This window comes from Gorilla gorilla, chromosome 3, assembly GCF_029281585.2.
Source record: "Gorilla gorilla gorilla isolate KB3781 chromosome 3, NHGRI_mGorGor1-v2.1_pri, whole genome shotgun sequence".
Lineage (NCBI taxonomy): Eukaryota > Metazoa > Chordata > Mammalia > Primates > Hominidae > Gorilla > Gorilla gorilla.
The window spans coordinates 139188014-139203773 of record NC_073227.2 but is presented as its reverse complement, the minus strand read 5'-3'; the positions used below and the strand labels follow the sequence as shown (position 1 = coordinate 139203773).

Below are 15760 nucleotides of genomic sequence, written 5' to 3'. Positions count from 1 at the left end.
TCTGATGAGCAGTTCCTTTTACCTGTGACCTGAGTCTTCTTGCAATCAGGGGAGGTAGTATAGCCTTGTGATTAGATGATGGCCATGGAGTTTGACTGTTGGGTCCCGAGGCTTAGCCCTACCATGTTACACAAGTTCCTTAAGTTTTCTTTACCTCAATTTTCTTATCTTAAAGTGGGATGATAATAGTACCTACATCATACTTTCATCATTTTGTGGTGACAAAAAAAGTGCTTAGAGTGGTACCTAGCACATCTTAAGCCCCCATAATTGTTACCTTATTAGTGGTTCTATGATTTTAAATTAAGGCAATAAAGCTCTGCAAATGTAATGAGTTTTTACAATTAACCTAGAAGCTCACATCTTCTTTTTTTGAAGTTGGTGATGGGACTGTTCCAAACCCATGTTTAGAATCTATCACACTAGTTCCTCAGGAGATGTTTTCAAAATAACAATGATATATAAAAGGAAAAAAAAAAACCACTGGAAAAAATGTAAGGTTTAAAAGTGTCCTTGCTGGGAAGCCTTTGACAGAAATAATTGTTGAGAAATCTTCCACTGAGGAATCTTTGAGGTGGGAAGGGTTTGCTGCCTCATGCACTTGACTGCTGTCCTGACTAGGATTGGCACCGTGACACTCTAAGATTCCAGGGGTAACTCTTTTTCAGAGTGTAGTCTGAAATACTGAAAACTTGTGACTCCCTCAGCATTATTCTGTTTAGAATTATTCTTGTTGAAATGCCTTATTATTGGTTTAGTAGCAAGCCATGCTAGGTGCTGATTCACTACTTAATAAGAAAGTTCCCTGAGTTACATTTAGTCAAAATGGCAGAAAGCCAAAGGCAGCACTTCCTTTTATGCAGAGTTTGATTATGCTTTATTTTTAAAAATCACATTCTTCCCCATTCCCAGCCAACGAACAACACCTATTCATTCTGAAATAAGAAAATGAAAGAATTTTGAGAAGTCACACAACATTGCTGCCAATTTCTTTTTTTTTTTTTTTTTTTACTAATAAAACAGATGCTTCTTTCTCAGAGATGGGTTTTCACTTTCAACATGTGTCATAGCATCTGATTTTCTGAGCCATCTTGGGAAATGGAGTCTTTCCTAATGTCATTGAATGTGGTCAAAGCCATCTACGAAGCAGAGACAGTAGGCTCTTGGTGAATCAGTTTGGGAAATTCACAATTAAGCAGTCTCAGGGAGTGAAATTTCGGGGTCTGATGAGACTGTGGAAACCATGTGGTACTGTAGGGAGAGCACAGGTTTGGATGCCAGACAAATATCTAAATCTAACCCTAATCCACTGCTTATAAGCTTAGTGATTGTTGCACAAGTTGTTTAGCTTCTCTGAGCTTACATACCTCATCTGTAAAATGGGAATAATACCTTCTTTTTAGTGTAATTCTGAAGAATAAATGAAATCACAGTATAATTGGTTAAGAATTCAGGCTGCAGACTGAATCCAGGGGCCATTACTTAACATCGTATGATCTTTGGCAAGTTACTTAGCCTCTTTGTGCCTCAGAATCTCATCTGTAATCTATAAAATGGGGATAATGATCATACCTAGCTCACAAGGACTGCTGATTAAAAGCAGTAATCTGTGAAAGATACTCAGCACAAATCAGCGCCCAAATTTTGTGCTCAGCTAAGGTTAGCTATTATCAAAACTTATGTAAAATATTTAACACAGTTCCTGCATATAGTAGAAACTTAATATGTTAACTCCTATCTTTTCCTCAGGACCCATGAGATTATTTGAATGACTGCCACAGCTTCTGTCCCCACTCATGTCATCCTGACTTGAACCAAAATGCTTGATTCTGGGTTGTTGCATGGCCTTGATTATTGCACCAAATAAAAGTATCAAAGATTCTCTGACTTCTACCGTGTATCCTGAAGAAAAGACAAATCAAAACACTATGGCTTTTGTTATTTACTTCCAAGAAGAACATTTTTCTGTTTATTCTTAGAATGTGAATTTTTTTTTTCAACTCAGGGCCAAGTACAAACTTTTGATTTTTAAAATTTTTTCAACTCAGGGCCAAGTACAATCTTTTGATTTAAAATTTTTTTTTCATGAACAAACCATCAGTAGTTATTAAGGAGCCCAAGAAATAGGAGCTGTGAAAGCAGGATTTCTTTGTGTTTCCTTTGAATGTTGTTATTTTGAGTATTATCATTATCAGGTAGAGGAAGAAAGGTAGGCTGGGAAGTAGGTCCTTATGATATCTTGACTATGGATCCCAGATTTACATTTCACCTGTCACAGAGCACACATAATTTAGATAAACATGTCAAGAATGATATAAACAGAGGTAAACACAAGGAGCTTTACATTTGGAACCAAAAAATAAAAATTAGAAAAATTATTACCTATATTAATAACAAAAAAATTACTTAAACTCTAGGACCCTGTAGGAGTCTAGCTTTCTCCCCTGTATACTTGGGATGCACTTTATTGGCTGGCAAACCTTTGGTAAAATCAGAAGTTTGAGAAATGTCTGACAGGACTTGATATTTAAAATTAAATTTCTCTTTATTCAATTGCCTCTGAGTAGTGCTGTGATTTCCAAGTGCCAGGTAGTTTGGTGTACAAATATACATACCACAGAAACATACAGTTTTTAAAAAAATTAAGAAACTGGCTGCATCTGACGACGTCAAGAAAAAAGATAATTCTGATTCAAGGGCTTCTCCAGAAGATGGGGTTTCATTGGCATGACGCTCGTAGGATGACCTGTCATTTTTGTACTATTTTTTCTAGAACCATAGAGGGATGACAGTAACTGGCTTCTTAGAGCAATTTTGCCTGGTGTCTGGATCCTGTGGGAATTTATGAGCCTGCTTTGTGGCCCTTGGCCAACCCTGATAGGACATCTAGAGAAGAATTCAATTCTGCTTTTTCCCAGAATAATTGTTGACTAACTCGGCAACACCAAAGTGCCACAGGCGTCTTTGTGTTCCCCAGAGTCCAATGATATGTGGACCCAAGACCAGCGAGGGTTATGTTTCTGGGAATACAGTGTTGGTTCTTCGAATTTATATATTTTTTCTCATGAACTTATAAAAATGTTTAAAAACAAACTCAACAACCCTGATTTTAAAGAGAATGAGCACATGCCCCACGACTTCCCTCTAGAAGCATTTTAAGCATTTAGCTTTTCAAAAAACAATCATTTCTTTTTGATGACCATGACTTCAAATGCCCTGCCTGCTGGGCCAGTGGTGACTCATCAAATAGCAACTGATTTCAATAATTCACCCTTAGAATGGGGGTGCTTGCAGGAGCCCTAGTTTATAACTGGATGAAATGATACGCAGCCAAGGGCCTTTATTTGAGAGATTAAATCTAAAGGCAGACACTAACAGCCATGTGTCTTCTGCTCTTAGGAGGGTTTACTGTGAAAGAGCCACACAGAGTGTTCGACATGCCTCTTAGCAGCCGAATGACCTTCAAAGTTCTTTAACCTTGTAACTGCAAATAGGAAAATGGTCTCACATATGTTAGTCTACCCCCTTTCAATGTAGATCAGGTGTTTTTTTTTTTCTGGACATCTCAGATGTGACTCTTGCTGCCAGGCTAGAATTTAGGCTGTGTGATAATTCTCAGTTGTCCTACAATGCCTGCTTCTTGAAAGAAGTCGGCACTTTCTAGAATAGCTAAATAACCTGGGCTTATTTTAAAGAACTATTTGTAGCTCAGATTGGTTTTCCTATGGTTAAAATAGTGCTTCTTGTGAAAATTAAATAAAACAGTTAATTCAAAGCCTTGATATATGTTACCACTCACAATCATACTAAATATATTTTGAAGTACAAAGTTTGACATGCTCTAGAATGACAACCCAAATGTGTCTTACAAAACACGTTCCTAACAAGGTATGCTTTACACTACCAATGCAGAAACTGTGTTTTTTTTCCTCTCTAAAAAACAGGATGTGTCAAAATGATAAATATTCTAAGATTAAAGTGGCAATGCTCAGATTCCCAATCTTACCAGTTCTGGGATTCACTCTGCCCTCCTAGAAGACTGAGGGGAATATGCTGTACTTACATGTCCATGGAACCTTCCTTCCTCCTAGAATCCCAAGCGTTATGCAGATTCACTACAGCACAACATTCTCGTCAGGAAGAGAGGTTTGACACATGATTAAGGGGAAACTTGTGGAAAGAGAAATGTTTAAGGTCCTGCAGAAAGTCAGTGACTGTAATGACCTTTTTCATTTATATTCCAGTGCCTGTACTTAAACCATGCAGTGGATTTCGGATAATATACATAAGGTACCTAACATAACATAGGAACTCATAAATGATTGTCACTCTTGAGCTGGCAATGAAAACCGACTTCGTGGATGCTCTGCCTAGAAATTATGCTAAGGACAAAGGAAGAGGCAAAGTCCTAAAAACTAAACAAAAACTGCCTCCCTACACCTCATAACCAGCGGACCAACCAATCAAGCTAATACCAACACAGCTAAGGCAACAACACTCAGATTGAAAATGTACCCCATGGGAGGGAGGCTGACGTCTGGAGGTCTAACTCTTCCTTCTGTCACACTGACATCACTTCCTTGGCCCCAACCTGAAAGGTGGCACATGTAGCCCCCTGGTGGGCAGACAGGGAAAGCAAATTCCTCTTACTCCAGGGAGCTCGTTAGTCCTTCTCCCTCCCACTTCCCATCTCCCTCAGAGTGAGGTCAGACTTTGTTGTGGATATTGTTTTGGAGAACTTCCACCCTCTTCTATAAAGTGGGACTGTATGGTCCAAGATGAGACCTATGCTGCCAGTGCCCAGCTGAAGTTGTAGATGCTTTTACTGCATGCCTGACATGCCTCTTACAAGGTTTTGGGGAACTCCAAATAGTCCTAGGATGACCAGAAGGCATAGTCATGTTATTTGCGTCTTTAGTTATCATCTCCAAATAGCGGCTCTGCTAAGATTGCCACCTGTCCAACAGGAAATGGAAAGAAAACACTTCTCATTCCTGCATACCACACCACTAGACAACTGGAAATACTTCTGGGTCATTACCATCCTAGGATACTTTTAAGCCGATGATCTCAAACCGACTACCTGTGTGTTCCATGTCTTTCCTCTAATTCATGCCGTTCTTTAAATGCTATGTTAAGAATGCAAAGCTATAAAAATGATCTTTTTTCCTGCTGCACCATAAGAAGCCTTTTTTGGTTGTTCTATTAGAAAAGAATTCAAAATGCAAGCATTCAACAGATTTCCTTTGCAGGGAACAAGTAATACAAACAACTGTGTTATATAATGAATAGATTGCTTTTTTCCTTTATCCTGTATTAATCTTAATTGGTTTCCCAAAAAGGCAAATAAGAGACCAAGCTACATCCTGTGGTTGTAACCTCTAGGTAAATTTCCACCAAAAGCAATGAAAGATTTTCCAGAGAAAAAGCAGAAGAATCAGCCCCATTGTTCTGCAGCTGACTTAATTCTCCTCTTTATGTTTTAGAAATACCTAAGGATTACAGTTTTACAATGTATGGAGAAATAGATATGCTAACAACAATGAAATTGTTGTGGGAGCCATATAGAGAAATATCAGAGAAATTATTTAGATCAGAATAGCTCATACAAGGAAGTTTTTTTAAAATATGGACATTGAACAGATAAAGGAGACAGTAATATTTTAATAGGATAGTGAAAAATATAGCAGATTGACAGTGACAGCAGAAAAAGAGCAGGAATACAGATATTTTCAGAAGATTAAAATGGTACTGTGTACCCTCAAAGCAGGCAAGTTTTTCTGAGAGGTCTCTAAACATATCTCCTGCATAGAGTAGATGATTTTTCTTGGAGCTGTCATAAATGCTTTAGAGTTCTCTACATTAATTCATGTCGAATATTTTCCATGGTTGGTCAGACTCAGACTTAAAATAGATCTGAGAAAGGTCTTCAGGTTTACTTTCAGTACCATTATTCACTTCATAGCCAGCTGGGTGACGACATGGTGTGTGGCCAATTCAAGTTTACAAGGTAACCTTGCCTGAATTATCCTGGTCCATCGAATACAAATAGTAAAGTGAAGGTGAGAGAATAGAATTGCAAGGAACGTGGGAGAAGCAGTTGTCAAAAAGCAAAACGAACACAAGAAAAAAAATCGTGAGATCACTCAGAAATGATGCTAATAATTGTGTGCTCTCACCCTACAGTCTCCACACACATGAGGGTCCTCGTGCTTCACAATCAGCCCCTGTAGTCAGTCAGTAAACCTTCAGGTCCCAATCATGTGGTTTCTCCAGGTGAAACAATAGCCATATATACCTTTATGTGCGTCCTGCCTTTTACATGTTACTTCGTTATCCTGTATACTCTACCACTTGCCTCAGCTGAGGAAAACAAACTTATGCTTTCATGGGCAACTGGAGATATACTCACTTAGTTCCTTAAGTAACTGGGGAGGGAGAGTGGGACTCAATCTTTAAAGATAATTATCCTTCTTTCCTTATCCCATTTACTTTATTATTATTATTACTATTATTATTATTATTATTGAGACAGGGTCTCACTATGTTGCTCAGGCTGGTCTCCAACACCCGGCCTCAAGCAGTCCTCCTACCTCAGCCTCCGAAAGTGCTAGGATTCCAGGCACGAACCACCATACCCGGCCCCATTTACTTTAAATAAGTTTTCTGAAATGAGTTTATATATGTAAAAACATCTGGCAAAGAACCTAATACATAATAAGTGCTCAATAATTAAGACCCTCTTTCTTACCCACTTCTTACTAAACTATATACATTCCAACAATCCTCCGAGTATCTTCTCTGTGATATCAAACAGGTGGCTGAGATTGACAGACCAGAGCTGCTCCCCGTCCTTCATAGATTCCTTATTCCTTTAACACTAGTAATAGAGATAAGGCACTACCTAAAAGGGAAATCTCAGTCAATATAGGTTATACCTTCACTACATTTGAACCTTTCACCATAGGAGGACAGCTGTTATGTTACATAAAGGCTGATTCCTGATGTTTGATATCACTGATCACTGTCTTTCTTGTGGCTACAGCACAAATCCTAAGTCTCCTGCTTATTTAATATAACGGTACATGTCTATTTTGGGGTGCTCCTGGATTTTTTAAGTGTGCAAAGAAGATAAATATATTTTAGGTCAATCTGAGTTGGATTTTTGACTCATTAAAAATATTATACTCCTTGGACCCAGATTAGGAGGTGACATATCTGAAATTAAGTAAGTTGAGGACTTTGCTAGGCATTCTCAGGGACTCAAGAAACACTGCAAACAATTCATTTCAAGCAAAGTGGACACTCAGCTTCAGCTACAAGATTACTCTTCCACAACAGATGGTTTCCACACCTGAATTGTGACACCACTTTTCTTGGCTGAGAACTTTGGCCTTGGTGCCACAAAATAAGATGATGAGGCTGATTCTTGCTTTGGCGAGGTGGGAATGCCCACAGGCACTGGGGATGCACTGACTGGTGAGGAGGCCTCTGCAAAGAAGGAAGGAGGAGAGGTATAGGCTGGTACCGAGTACACTGACGAAGCCTGCACATTCGTAGGTGAGGCAGCATTCACTGGCCGGGGAGGAAGAGCTTGCTTCATGGCCAGGGCTGAATTGACCTTGACTGACGACTTCTGGGGGAGGCCATCCTTTGCATCTGGAGGTTGGAAAGTAAACAAGGATGCATTGAGCTGATACGGTTGGTGCTTCATGACATCTAATGCATTGAGGGGTTTCTTTCCCTTTTTCTTGCCCATTTTGGAGGGCTGTGCAGCTGATGGCTGAGACTTGAGAGCAGCCAGTGGGTAAGACGGCGAGTGGATAGGATTATAGGCCACAGGAGGAGGTGCTCGGACATTGGAGGAGTACTTCCAACTGGCCGGGAGAGATGGAGTGGGAGACTGAGCTCGAGCAGCGTGGGCCTGCACCGTGTCTGAATCGACCACATACTTCTCCATTCTCGACTGCCTTTTAGCAAAGAGCTGAGCTCCTCTCCCACTCATTCCTGGAAGCTCATTGGATGGTCCCACTGCACCAGGCTGAACAGCATTGACTGTTGGTGTGGAAACTGTTGGTTTGGGTGTGTAATTCTGACTGGCTACTGCTGCTTGTGGTCCTTTGAAGGGACCAGCCACGTTCAAAGTACTTGCAGGCCGGGCAGGAGGGTAAGAAGGCTGGGCTATTTTGATGGAGGAGACAACGGTGCCCTTTGATGGGTTGGATGTGGGGAAGGCAGGAGGTTGGGTGGGAGCCACTCCTGGAGACCAGACTGGGGAAACTGGAGTTACTGGTTGGGAGGATGAGGACTTGACTGCAGGTTTTGGAGCAACAGGAGGAGGGGTCTTTTGTTTGGCAGAGGAGCTTTGCATGAAATTACAAGCCTCTGCCCCCAAGCTGAGGTAGTCTTCTTCCGGTCCGGAATCACCTCCAGCTCCAGTGCCCCGTTTGCCTTCTGAATTTTGAAGGAGTGACAAGAGTTCAGGATTTGGGCTTACTTTGGGCTCTTTAAAAGTAAACATGGGTTTTGTCGTGCTTCTCCTTTTGGCCTCCTGCAATATTCCTGTTCTTTTTGCTGGCACTGAGATCCTCTCATCTCGGGAAGCTATTCGCTCAGACGAATCGTAAAAGGCTGGCTGGGACCACGGGGCAGGCTGGGGCCATGGAGGGGGCTGTGCTGGGCCAGCAATCGGACTTGAAACCCCTCTGGAGAAGGCGTCAGGGGGAGGAGTGACTGCAGAGTAAGGTGGAGGTGCAGGAAAGTCAGCAACGGGACTCGTCATGTTTCGGGTTGGCGAGAAGGGGGTAGCTGGCTGATTCACAGACCCTGGGAAGGGTTTGGCCGTTCTATTCATGGGGACCATCCTCTGGATGTTTGCTGTCTCAGATGCCCCACTGAAGCCATTCTGTTGGGGAACATGGCCAAGACCATGACTCACCTCGATGTAGCTTTTGCTCACAGAGCTCTGCGTTCTTACCGACTCTTCCTCCTTTCTTTGGTAAGAAGTCGTGGTTCTCAGGCCATCGGTCTGGGCAGCATCTTGTTCTCTGCTTGGCGTTCCACCTACCTTGTCCTCTTCTTTTTGGGCTGTGATCTGATCCATTCTCTCCCTCCTCTTGGCAAACATGAGGGCTCCCTTGCCTGTGGTGTCTGGTAACATCTCCATCTTGTCCCCTCTCTTCAGTTTCTTTTCAATGTCCACCAGTCCAGAATCCCAGTCAAAGTTCACAACTTGTGTGTTGTCGTCAACGTCAGACAATAACTCTTCATCCACCTCTGATTCGCTTGCACCAAGAAATGCTACTTCACATGTATCCTCCTTGTCACCTTCTTCCTCCTCGTCCGCCTCTCGCTCAAGCTCGCCAGTACCGTAGCTAACTAGGGTGTATTTCCTGGCCCTCCGACGTCGCTTCTTAAACATCAACACCCCCTTGGAGTTGGGGTTGGGAGCATCCGTTAGAAGAAGGGCAATGCTTTTGCATTTAGATTTTGCTTCCTTCACTTGTTTTTCTGACAGGCTTTCACTCCTCCTGAGCCCTAGGGAAAGCAAAAAAAAAAAAAAAAAAAATTATATTGAGCTGATGAGTTCAAGGAAGACACCACAGCAACTCAGAAATGAACTCTCCTGGGGGAAAATAAATATGTAAAAAATTGCCATTGAGTACAGAATTTTGAAGGAATCCAACACATTTCTTTTTCTTATTTCTCTTAACATGTTTCCTTCTACAATATTATACTGTTCTATTTGTTTACATAAAAATATTTTATATATGCTGATTAGAATATATGTTTCATACATTTGTTTCTCTAGAGATCCTTCCACTTTAATAATAAAAACTGGCTAGTAAATGTCAATTAATAGGATAAAATTAGAATTAAGAAGGACATAATTTAAAGACATAATATTTTCTGAAAAACAAGATGAGACATATCTCATACTTCCATATTTTAAAATAAAGTGTCAATATAAAACTGTTTCCAGGGAGGAGCGTCCCAAGAAGATGTTTTAAAATTTTCTAAATGTTTTAATGTAATAAATTTAGCTATTTAGGTTTTCTTCTTTCTCTTTTTTCTTTTTTTACCCTGACAACGGCCCCAAATCTTTCCACTCACAGCTACTGGATTAATATAAATTCAAAACATTGAATTAATCATTGAAGGTACTGAATCAATAATTAAAATTCAAAATATGACATTATTGTAAATACATATAAGAAACTCTAGCTACAAAGTTTTCTAGACAGATTTGTTTGTAAATGTATTGCTATTTTGGAAATACAATATTACTTTCCTTGCAGCAAGAATAAACCTTGGAGAAATTTAAAAATTGACTTGTGACCCACTTAACTGTGTAAAAACTGATGCAGAAATTAAGTCATTTAAAACAAGAATATGATTTTTATTTTATAAAAATAAAAATATTTAAAATTTTCTTTCCTTATTACTATTATAAAAAAGAAATGGGTGGCAAATTATAGCAACTAAACATGTAGCATCTATCATTTATAATTTATAGTTATATCATATTTTCAATGATAATGACTGTGAGTCCCCTAAATTTTTTAATTCCTCAAAACAGTTAAGTGGAAAATTAAGAAAAAATTTTTGACTATTTTATGATTGAAAATTAGCTCTTTTTGTCACAGACTTAATGGTTAATTTTTTTAAAATAAAATATAATCCAAGGAAATAATTTTATAATGTGATTACAGGCATTTACTGGTGATCGAATTTTCTAGAGAAAAATAGTTGAAACTGTGGTTATTACTAAATATAATTCCTTTTTTGACTAGTGTTATACAACTTATTAAATTGACAGTCACAGTTGCACAGTTGCTGCTAACTTCACTGCCAACATGTAAAGTATGTGAATGGTGTCTCAATACTCTTGTTTAATATGCTATAAATGTGAAGATGGCCTACAGATGCTTAAAGTATAAGGAATGATTAACAGCACTTGCCAATAAAGCTACAAATGGTTATGCTAAAAATATGCTTTGAAAGGAATAACAATAGGTTAGAAGACTTAATATCCTACTTTGAATAACCGAATTCATTGCCATTGTGTATCATATATACAGTCAAGTGCCTTTGCCTGTCAGCCTTTACATCCTCAAATAAAATTCCAAAATTAGTAAAAAAACAAAACAAACAAAAATAAACGTGAAATAAAGCAACAGAAATCCTAACACCTAACTGCAATCCTTATCCCAATTCTCCTTTCTGTCTTCTCTCCCCTGGGTAAAACAAAATGCCACACAAAGCACTGAATTTAAATATATTTTATGTTTGGAGACATTTAAATGCCTCCACATGGCCCTGGAGACTGACTTCTGTGTCTAGAAGGTAGATGAAACACTTTGCAGTCAAATGAAGACTTACACAACGGAGAGGATCATGTAACTGCTCAGTATACACATGTCCTTGTCTGTCAAACTCACTTCTGCAAGCATCATCAAGCTGCACAATGGTTTTTTTTCAAAACAAGGATCTGCTTTTGATATCAATGGTAGAGCTTTTATTTTAAAGACACCTCTCAGCAGCAGACTCAACAGTTTTTGACATTTAAACTGAGTCCACATGACTTCAAGTGCTTTCTTATGCTATTTTAACATGAACTATTTCAACTTTCTGAAACAAAATGAACAGGCACATTGACAATATTATTTTCTTTAACAGTTCCTGTGCCTTTGGGGATAAAAAGAAATTCATGAAAAATGTTTAAATCTATATGAAGTTCGGACTTATTGCTTCCTATTTAGAAACTGGTATTCTCCACAATTTCACATTTGTGATTTTGTGCATTAATTAAATATTTCTTTAAGCCAATGAGAAACATAAGAAAAATCTTGCTGAAAAACTCATGCAAGCAAAGAAGCAGCAAAATGCCCCCAACTCCCAAGCCCCTTCTGAAAGCCCAGGCAGAACTTACGTGCATGCCGCGCTCGGTGCTTGTGAGGTCTGCTGTGATCTTTTTCCGAGCGTGGATCTTCTCCCTGCTCTGTGCCTTCTGATGAGACGGCAAAGGATACCAGAGAAGGAGGTGCTTCTGACTGCCCTCCTTCCACTGGGGAATCCACACACTCCTTTCCTGCCTGAAGCCTGCACCCTTCTGTCTTCTGCCTGTCAGAGCAGTCGAGGATTACTTCCACCCGGGGCAGTCCCGCATCTCCTGCTTCACTTTCCTGGATCACTCTCAACTCTCTGCCACTGGAGATCTGGATTATCTTGCTGGACCTCAGGAAAGGGTCTGCTTTCTCATTAGTAGGGATCGAATTTATGTGGACAATCCTGTCATGTGACAAGTTAGGGTCTGGGTCAGGAGACTTAGATTTTTCAGCTCCCGGGAGAGCCACTAAAGGGCCACTAGCGCCCTTATGTCTCTCCTGTGAAAGGGACAGTTGCAGCTCAACCACAGGCCCAGGCTGTACCGCTTCTACCTTCTCCCTTAAGATCAGCTCTTCTGCCACGCGTCCTCTTTGGGAGTCAGGCATTTGGGGAGCCCTTTGGTAGCTCGGGCCTGTTTCTTCTTTCAAGCTGCCTGCACAGTCGGGACCACTTCTTTGGTTCTCAGCTAGGGGAACTTCAGTCTTGACAGGGGCGAGGAAGAATTCTGTGCACTGGGTCTTTGTGGCCGGTCGAATCTGCAGGGTGGTACTTTCCACATAACCCCCATGTGTGAGATGCTCGAGGTTTTTGTTTTCATTTTCAGATATCAAAGCCTCACTTATTCCACTGGATGGTCTGCACACAGAAAAATCATTCCAGACACTTAAATCAGACTATGTTACATCTGCCAAAGAACTTCCTGACACTTTTGTGATGTCTAATATGTGATATAGTCAAAATATTTTCTTCTAAATGTCAATTGCAACATATTTGAAAACAGAAGGTGGCAACATGTTCATATTATTACTTAAAGAGATACCAAATAACCTTTTTTAAAGCACAAAGAAACTCTTACACAAGATTATGAAACCTGAATCCATCCTAAATTCAGCTTTTATTTTTAAAAAACTACATGGATCCCCTTTATCTGTAAGTACTTGGAATCTGGGTATCTCCTATAATGAGTTTGCTAGAATGTGACAAAGCATTTCAATGTCTTATTGACTAAGTTTTGGTCTAGACATTATGAAGTCACATAAACATATCCAGCACCTTCAGATCAATCTTAACTTACAGATAACTCAACTAGTCCTTTTAGAGGCTGTGCTTTCTTGAAAGGAATGAAATAGAAGCTGTTTTTAAAGCCCCAGTGAGCATGTGTTTTGTAATAAGTGGACCCAGCCCAGTACTCTTGTGTAAAGAGAAATCCTTTCCATGCTGCAATGAATCATCAAGTCATGGAGTATTTATAATCTGAGATGTCTCCCTTTCTTCTATTTGAATCTGTTTCTTGGAGCATTTTCTTTTTAGGATATCTGAAGTCAAACTGTTCCTTTATCTCTCAGCTAAGGAGCCTAGAGCTGTACACCACAGCTCTTTGATTTTGATCTTCCCAGTTGTTTGTGCAAATTTGGGTTTGTGAGAAGAAGCAATGTCAGTTTAAGAGTTAAATAACTTCTTTCTGAAACTCTAATTTAAACTGTAAATGTTTTTAGAAGTATTATTCACAGAACAGCTGTAGGAAATGCCTTCATTTTTTATATTTGTATTTTTTTTAATTTTAGAAGCAGCATAATTATCTTTGCCCCTTTCCTCCTTCCTTAAAAGATAGTTATGACTAATGCAGGGAACGTCAGTTGAAGGGCGTGAGCTTCTACTTGTATTCTACTCAAAGGAATTTACCTTAGAATTTATGTGGTAGTGCAATTTCAGACCAATGCTCAAAATATTTACTCCTAACTTTGCTTTCAACTGCATTTGGCAAAACAAAACTAAACAAAATAAAAACAAACTAACAGTTAAACAAAATGCACCTTTCTCTATATGCAAGTAATTGGAAAAGCTTCCCTGTAATACAGTATTTATACAACATTATAATATCGTATTAAAAAAGCATGATGTTAGCAAATTAGATCATTATTATGTAGAAAATGTTAAATACATTGTTAAACTGAATTTGAGGGTACCAAAAGGTCAGAGAGTTTTAATTTAGGAAGGCCTTGGGATGGAAGTAGATTAAATCACTTTGAATAACGTTAGCAATCAATTGTGAAGCTGAGAAGAGAATAGTTTCAATTCATGCCAGCCTTGTAGACCAATACAGACAAATGGCCAGATAAATATTAACATTTATCAGCAGCTGAAGTAAAATAAATAGACACGAGTAAATATCATAAAAGCATGAGCGAATAAAGCTTTATGCCTTAAAACATTCATTTCCCATCAGTCTACATAGGTATTCATCAAGTCCATAATTTATGTGTCACAATTATAGAATTTTTAAAATCTTATTTTAAGAACATTCAAGATAATAGAGATGGAATGTTAAAGGAGTTATTTTAAAATAGTCTTACTGAGCTATCTCTGGGCAATAGTTCAGGAAAAGTAAAAACACTTGTCCTCTACTGATAGATGACAGTGATATGAGTGACAGAAATATTTATTGCAGGAAACAATATTCAGATATTTAAAATAGTGGTAGTGGTGGTGATGATAATAATTGCTTTTGACTTGATTTTCAATGGAGATTCCACTTTGAATCCTACCAATTAGTTACTTACTTTGTAAATTTTTTTATTTTATAAATTTAATTATGTATTAGTAAATTATGTATTTTATAAACTTATTTTCTCTTCATAACATGAAGGAAGGATTCTAAGGCCTTAAACACTGAGTTTGATGGGTAAATATTTAGATGATAAGAATAATGCTAGATTTCCATTGTTGTCTCAAGATTTTGGCCATAGTGAGTTCATTTTCATCCCGGAACAGAATCATACTGAATGATTAGCAGAGGGGTAACTGTGCGTAGTGTTTCTGCAGAGTTGAGGAAAAACCTGGAGGACCTTGAGGTTCATCTTGAGATGTCCTCTGACATCTTCCTAAAAGCTGCTCTCCAGGAAGCCAAAGCTTTCCTTTCTGGATTCATTATCATGCAATAGCCAGAGCTTCCGTTGCAAAATCAGTATGGATTGTACTGTGATTTGTACACCATAAAAATGTCAATGCTGTAGTTTTCCTTGTTATTGTCCTCATGTTTTCTTTTGTTTTTTACATTTAAAGGTTTCTTTTATATTGTTAAACAACTATGTGGGGATGGTGGTGTTTGAAGAGATTGAATTCCCAAATGACCTGTGTTGGTAGTGCAAAAACCTTATTCTAATCATCTGCTTTTGTCCATCCTCAAATATCGGTTTTACTGGAGAAATCCGGCTGCTTGTAAGTTTTTGTTGTTGTTTCTCTTTTCTGTCTCTTAAGCATCCTTTTAATGAAAAATTGTACAGTTTAATGGTCTAATATTTAAACATTTTTAATTCATCTGTGCATCTGATAATTACAATTGAGTGATTCTGATCCATCACAAAATCTTGACCTATCAAAGAAATATTAAGTTATGCTCAATATACTGAGCTTTCTAAGGAAGGAGCCTAAAATACCTAAGATTTTCAACAAAGTGCTTGAAACAAGCATTTTCAACTTAATTCTCAATTAACCAGAAAGTTTGGTTGAATAAAATTGACTATTTTTCAAACACAGTGGTGTTTCTGTTTAACTATATCTAACCTTCTATAAAGCACCCCTAATTTCTTCATAAATGACAAGTTATATATGTAGTAAAAGCTATAATCATTCCCATGTAGCTTCAAGAGAA

At 38.7% G+C, this 15760-nt stretch overlaps 1 protein-coding gene across 2 annotated transcripts in view; it reads right to left on the bottom strand.

Annotated features, from left to right (window-relative positions):
• The window catches only part of SYNPO2 (synaptopodin 2), a 171729-nt gene that overhangs the window by 21536 nt on the left and 134433 nt on the right, over positions 1-15760 (bottom strand). Inside the window, exons 3-4 of one of the 2 annotated variants that reach the window (XM_004040320.5) lie at positions 11933-12744; positions 7355-9537 (exon numbers count right to left, since the gene is read on the bottom strand). The exons of the other annotated variant lie outside the window; for it this stretch is intronic. Coding sequence (XP_004040368.3) covers positions 7355-9537; positions 11933-12744 — 2995 coding nt within the window. The remainder of the gene's footprint in view (positions 1-7354; positions 9538-11932; positions 12745-15760) is intronic. 2 annotated transcript variants of the gene reach the window in all.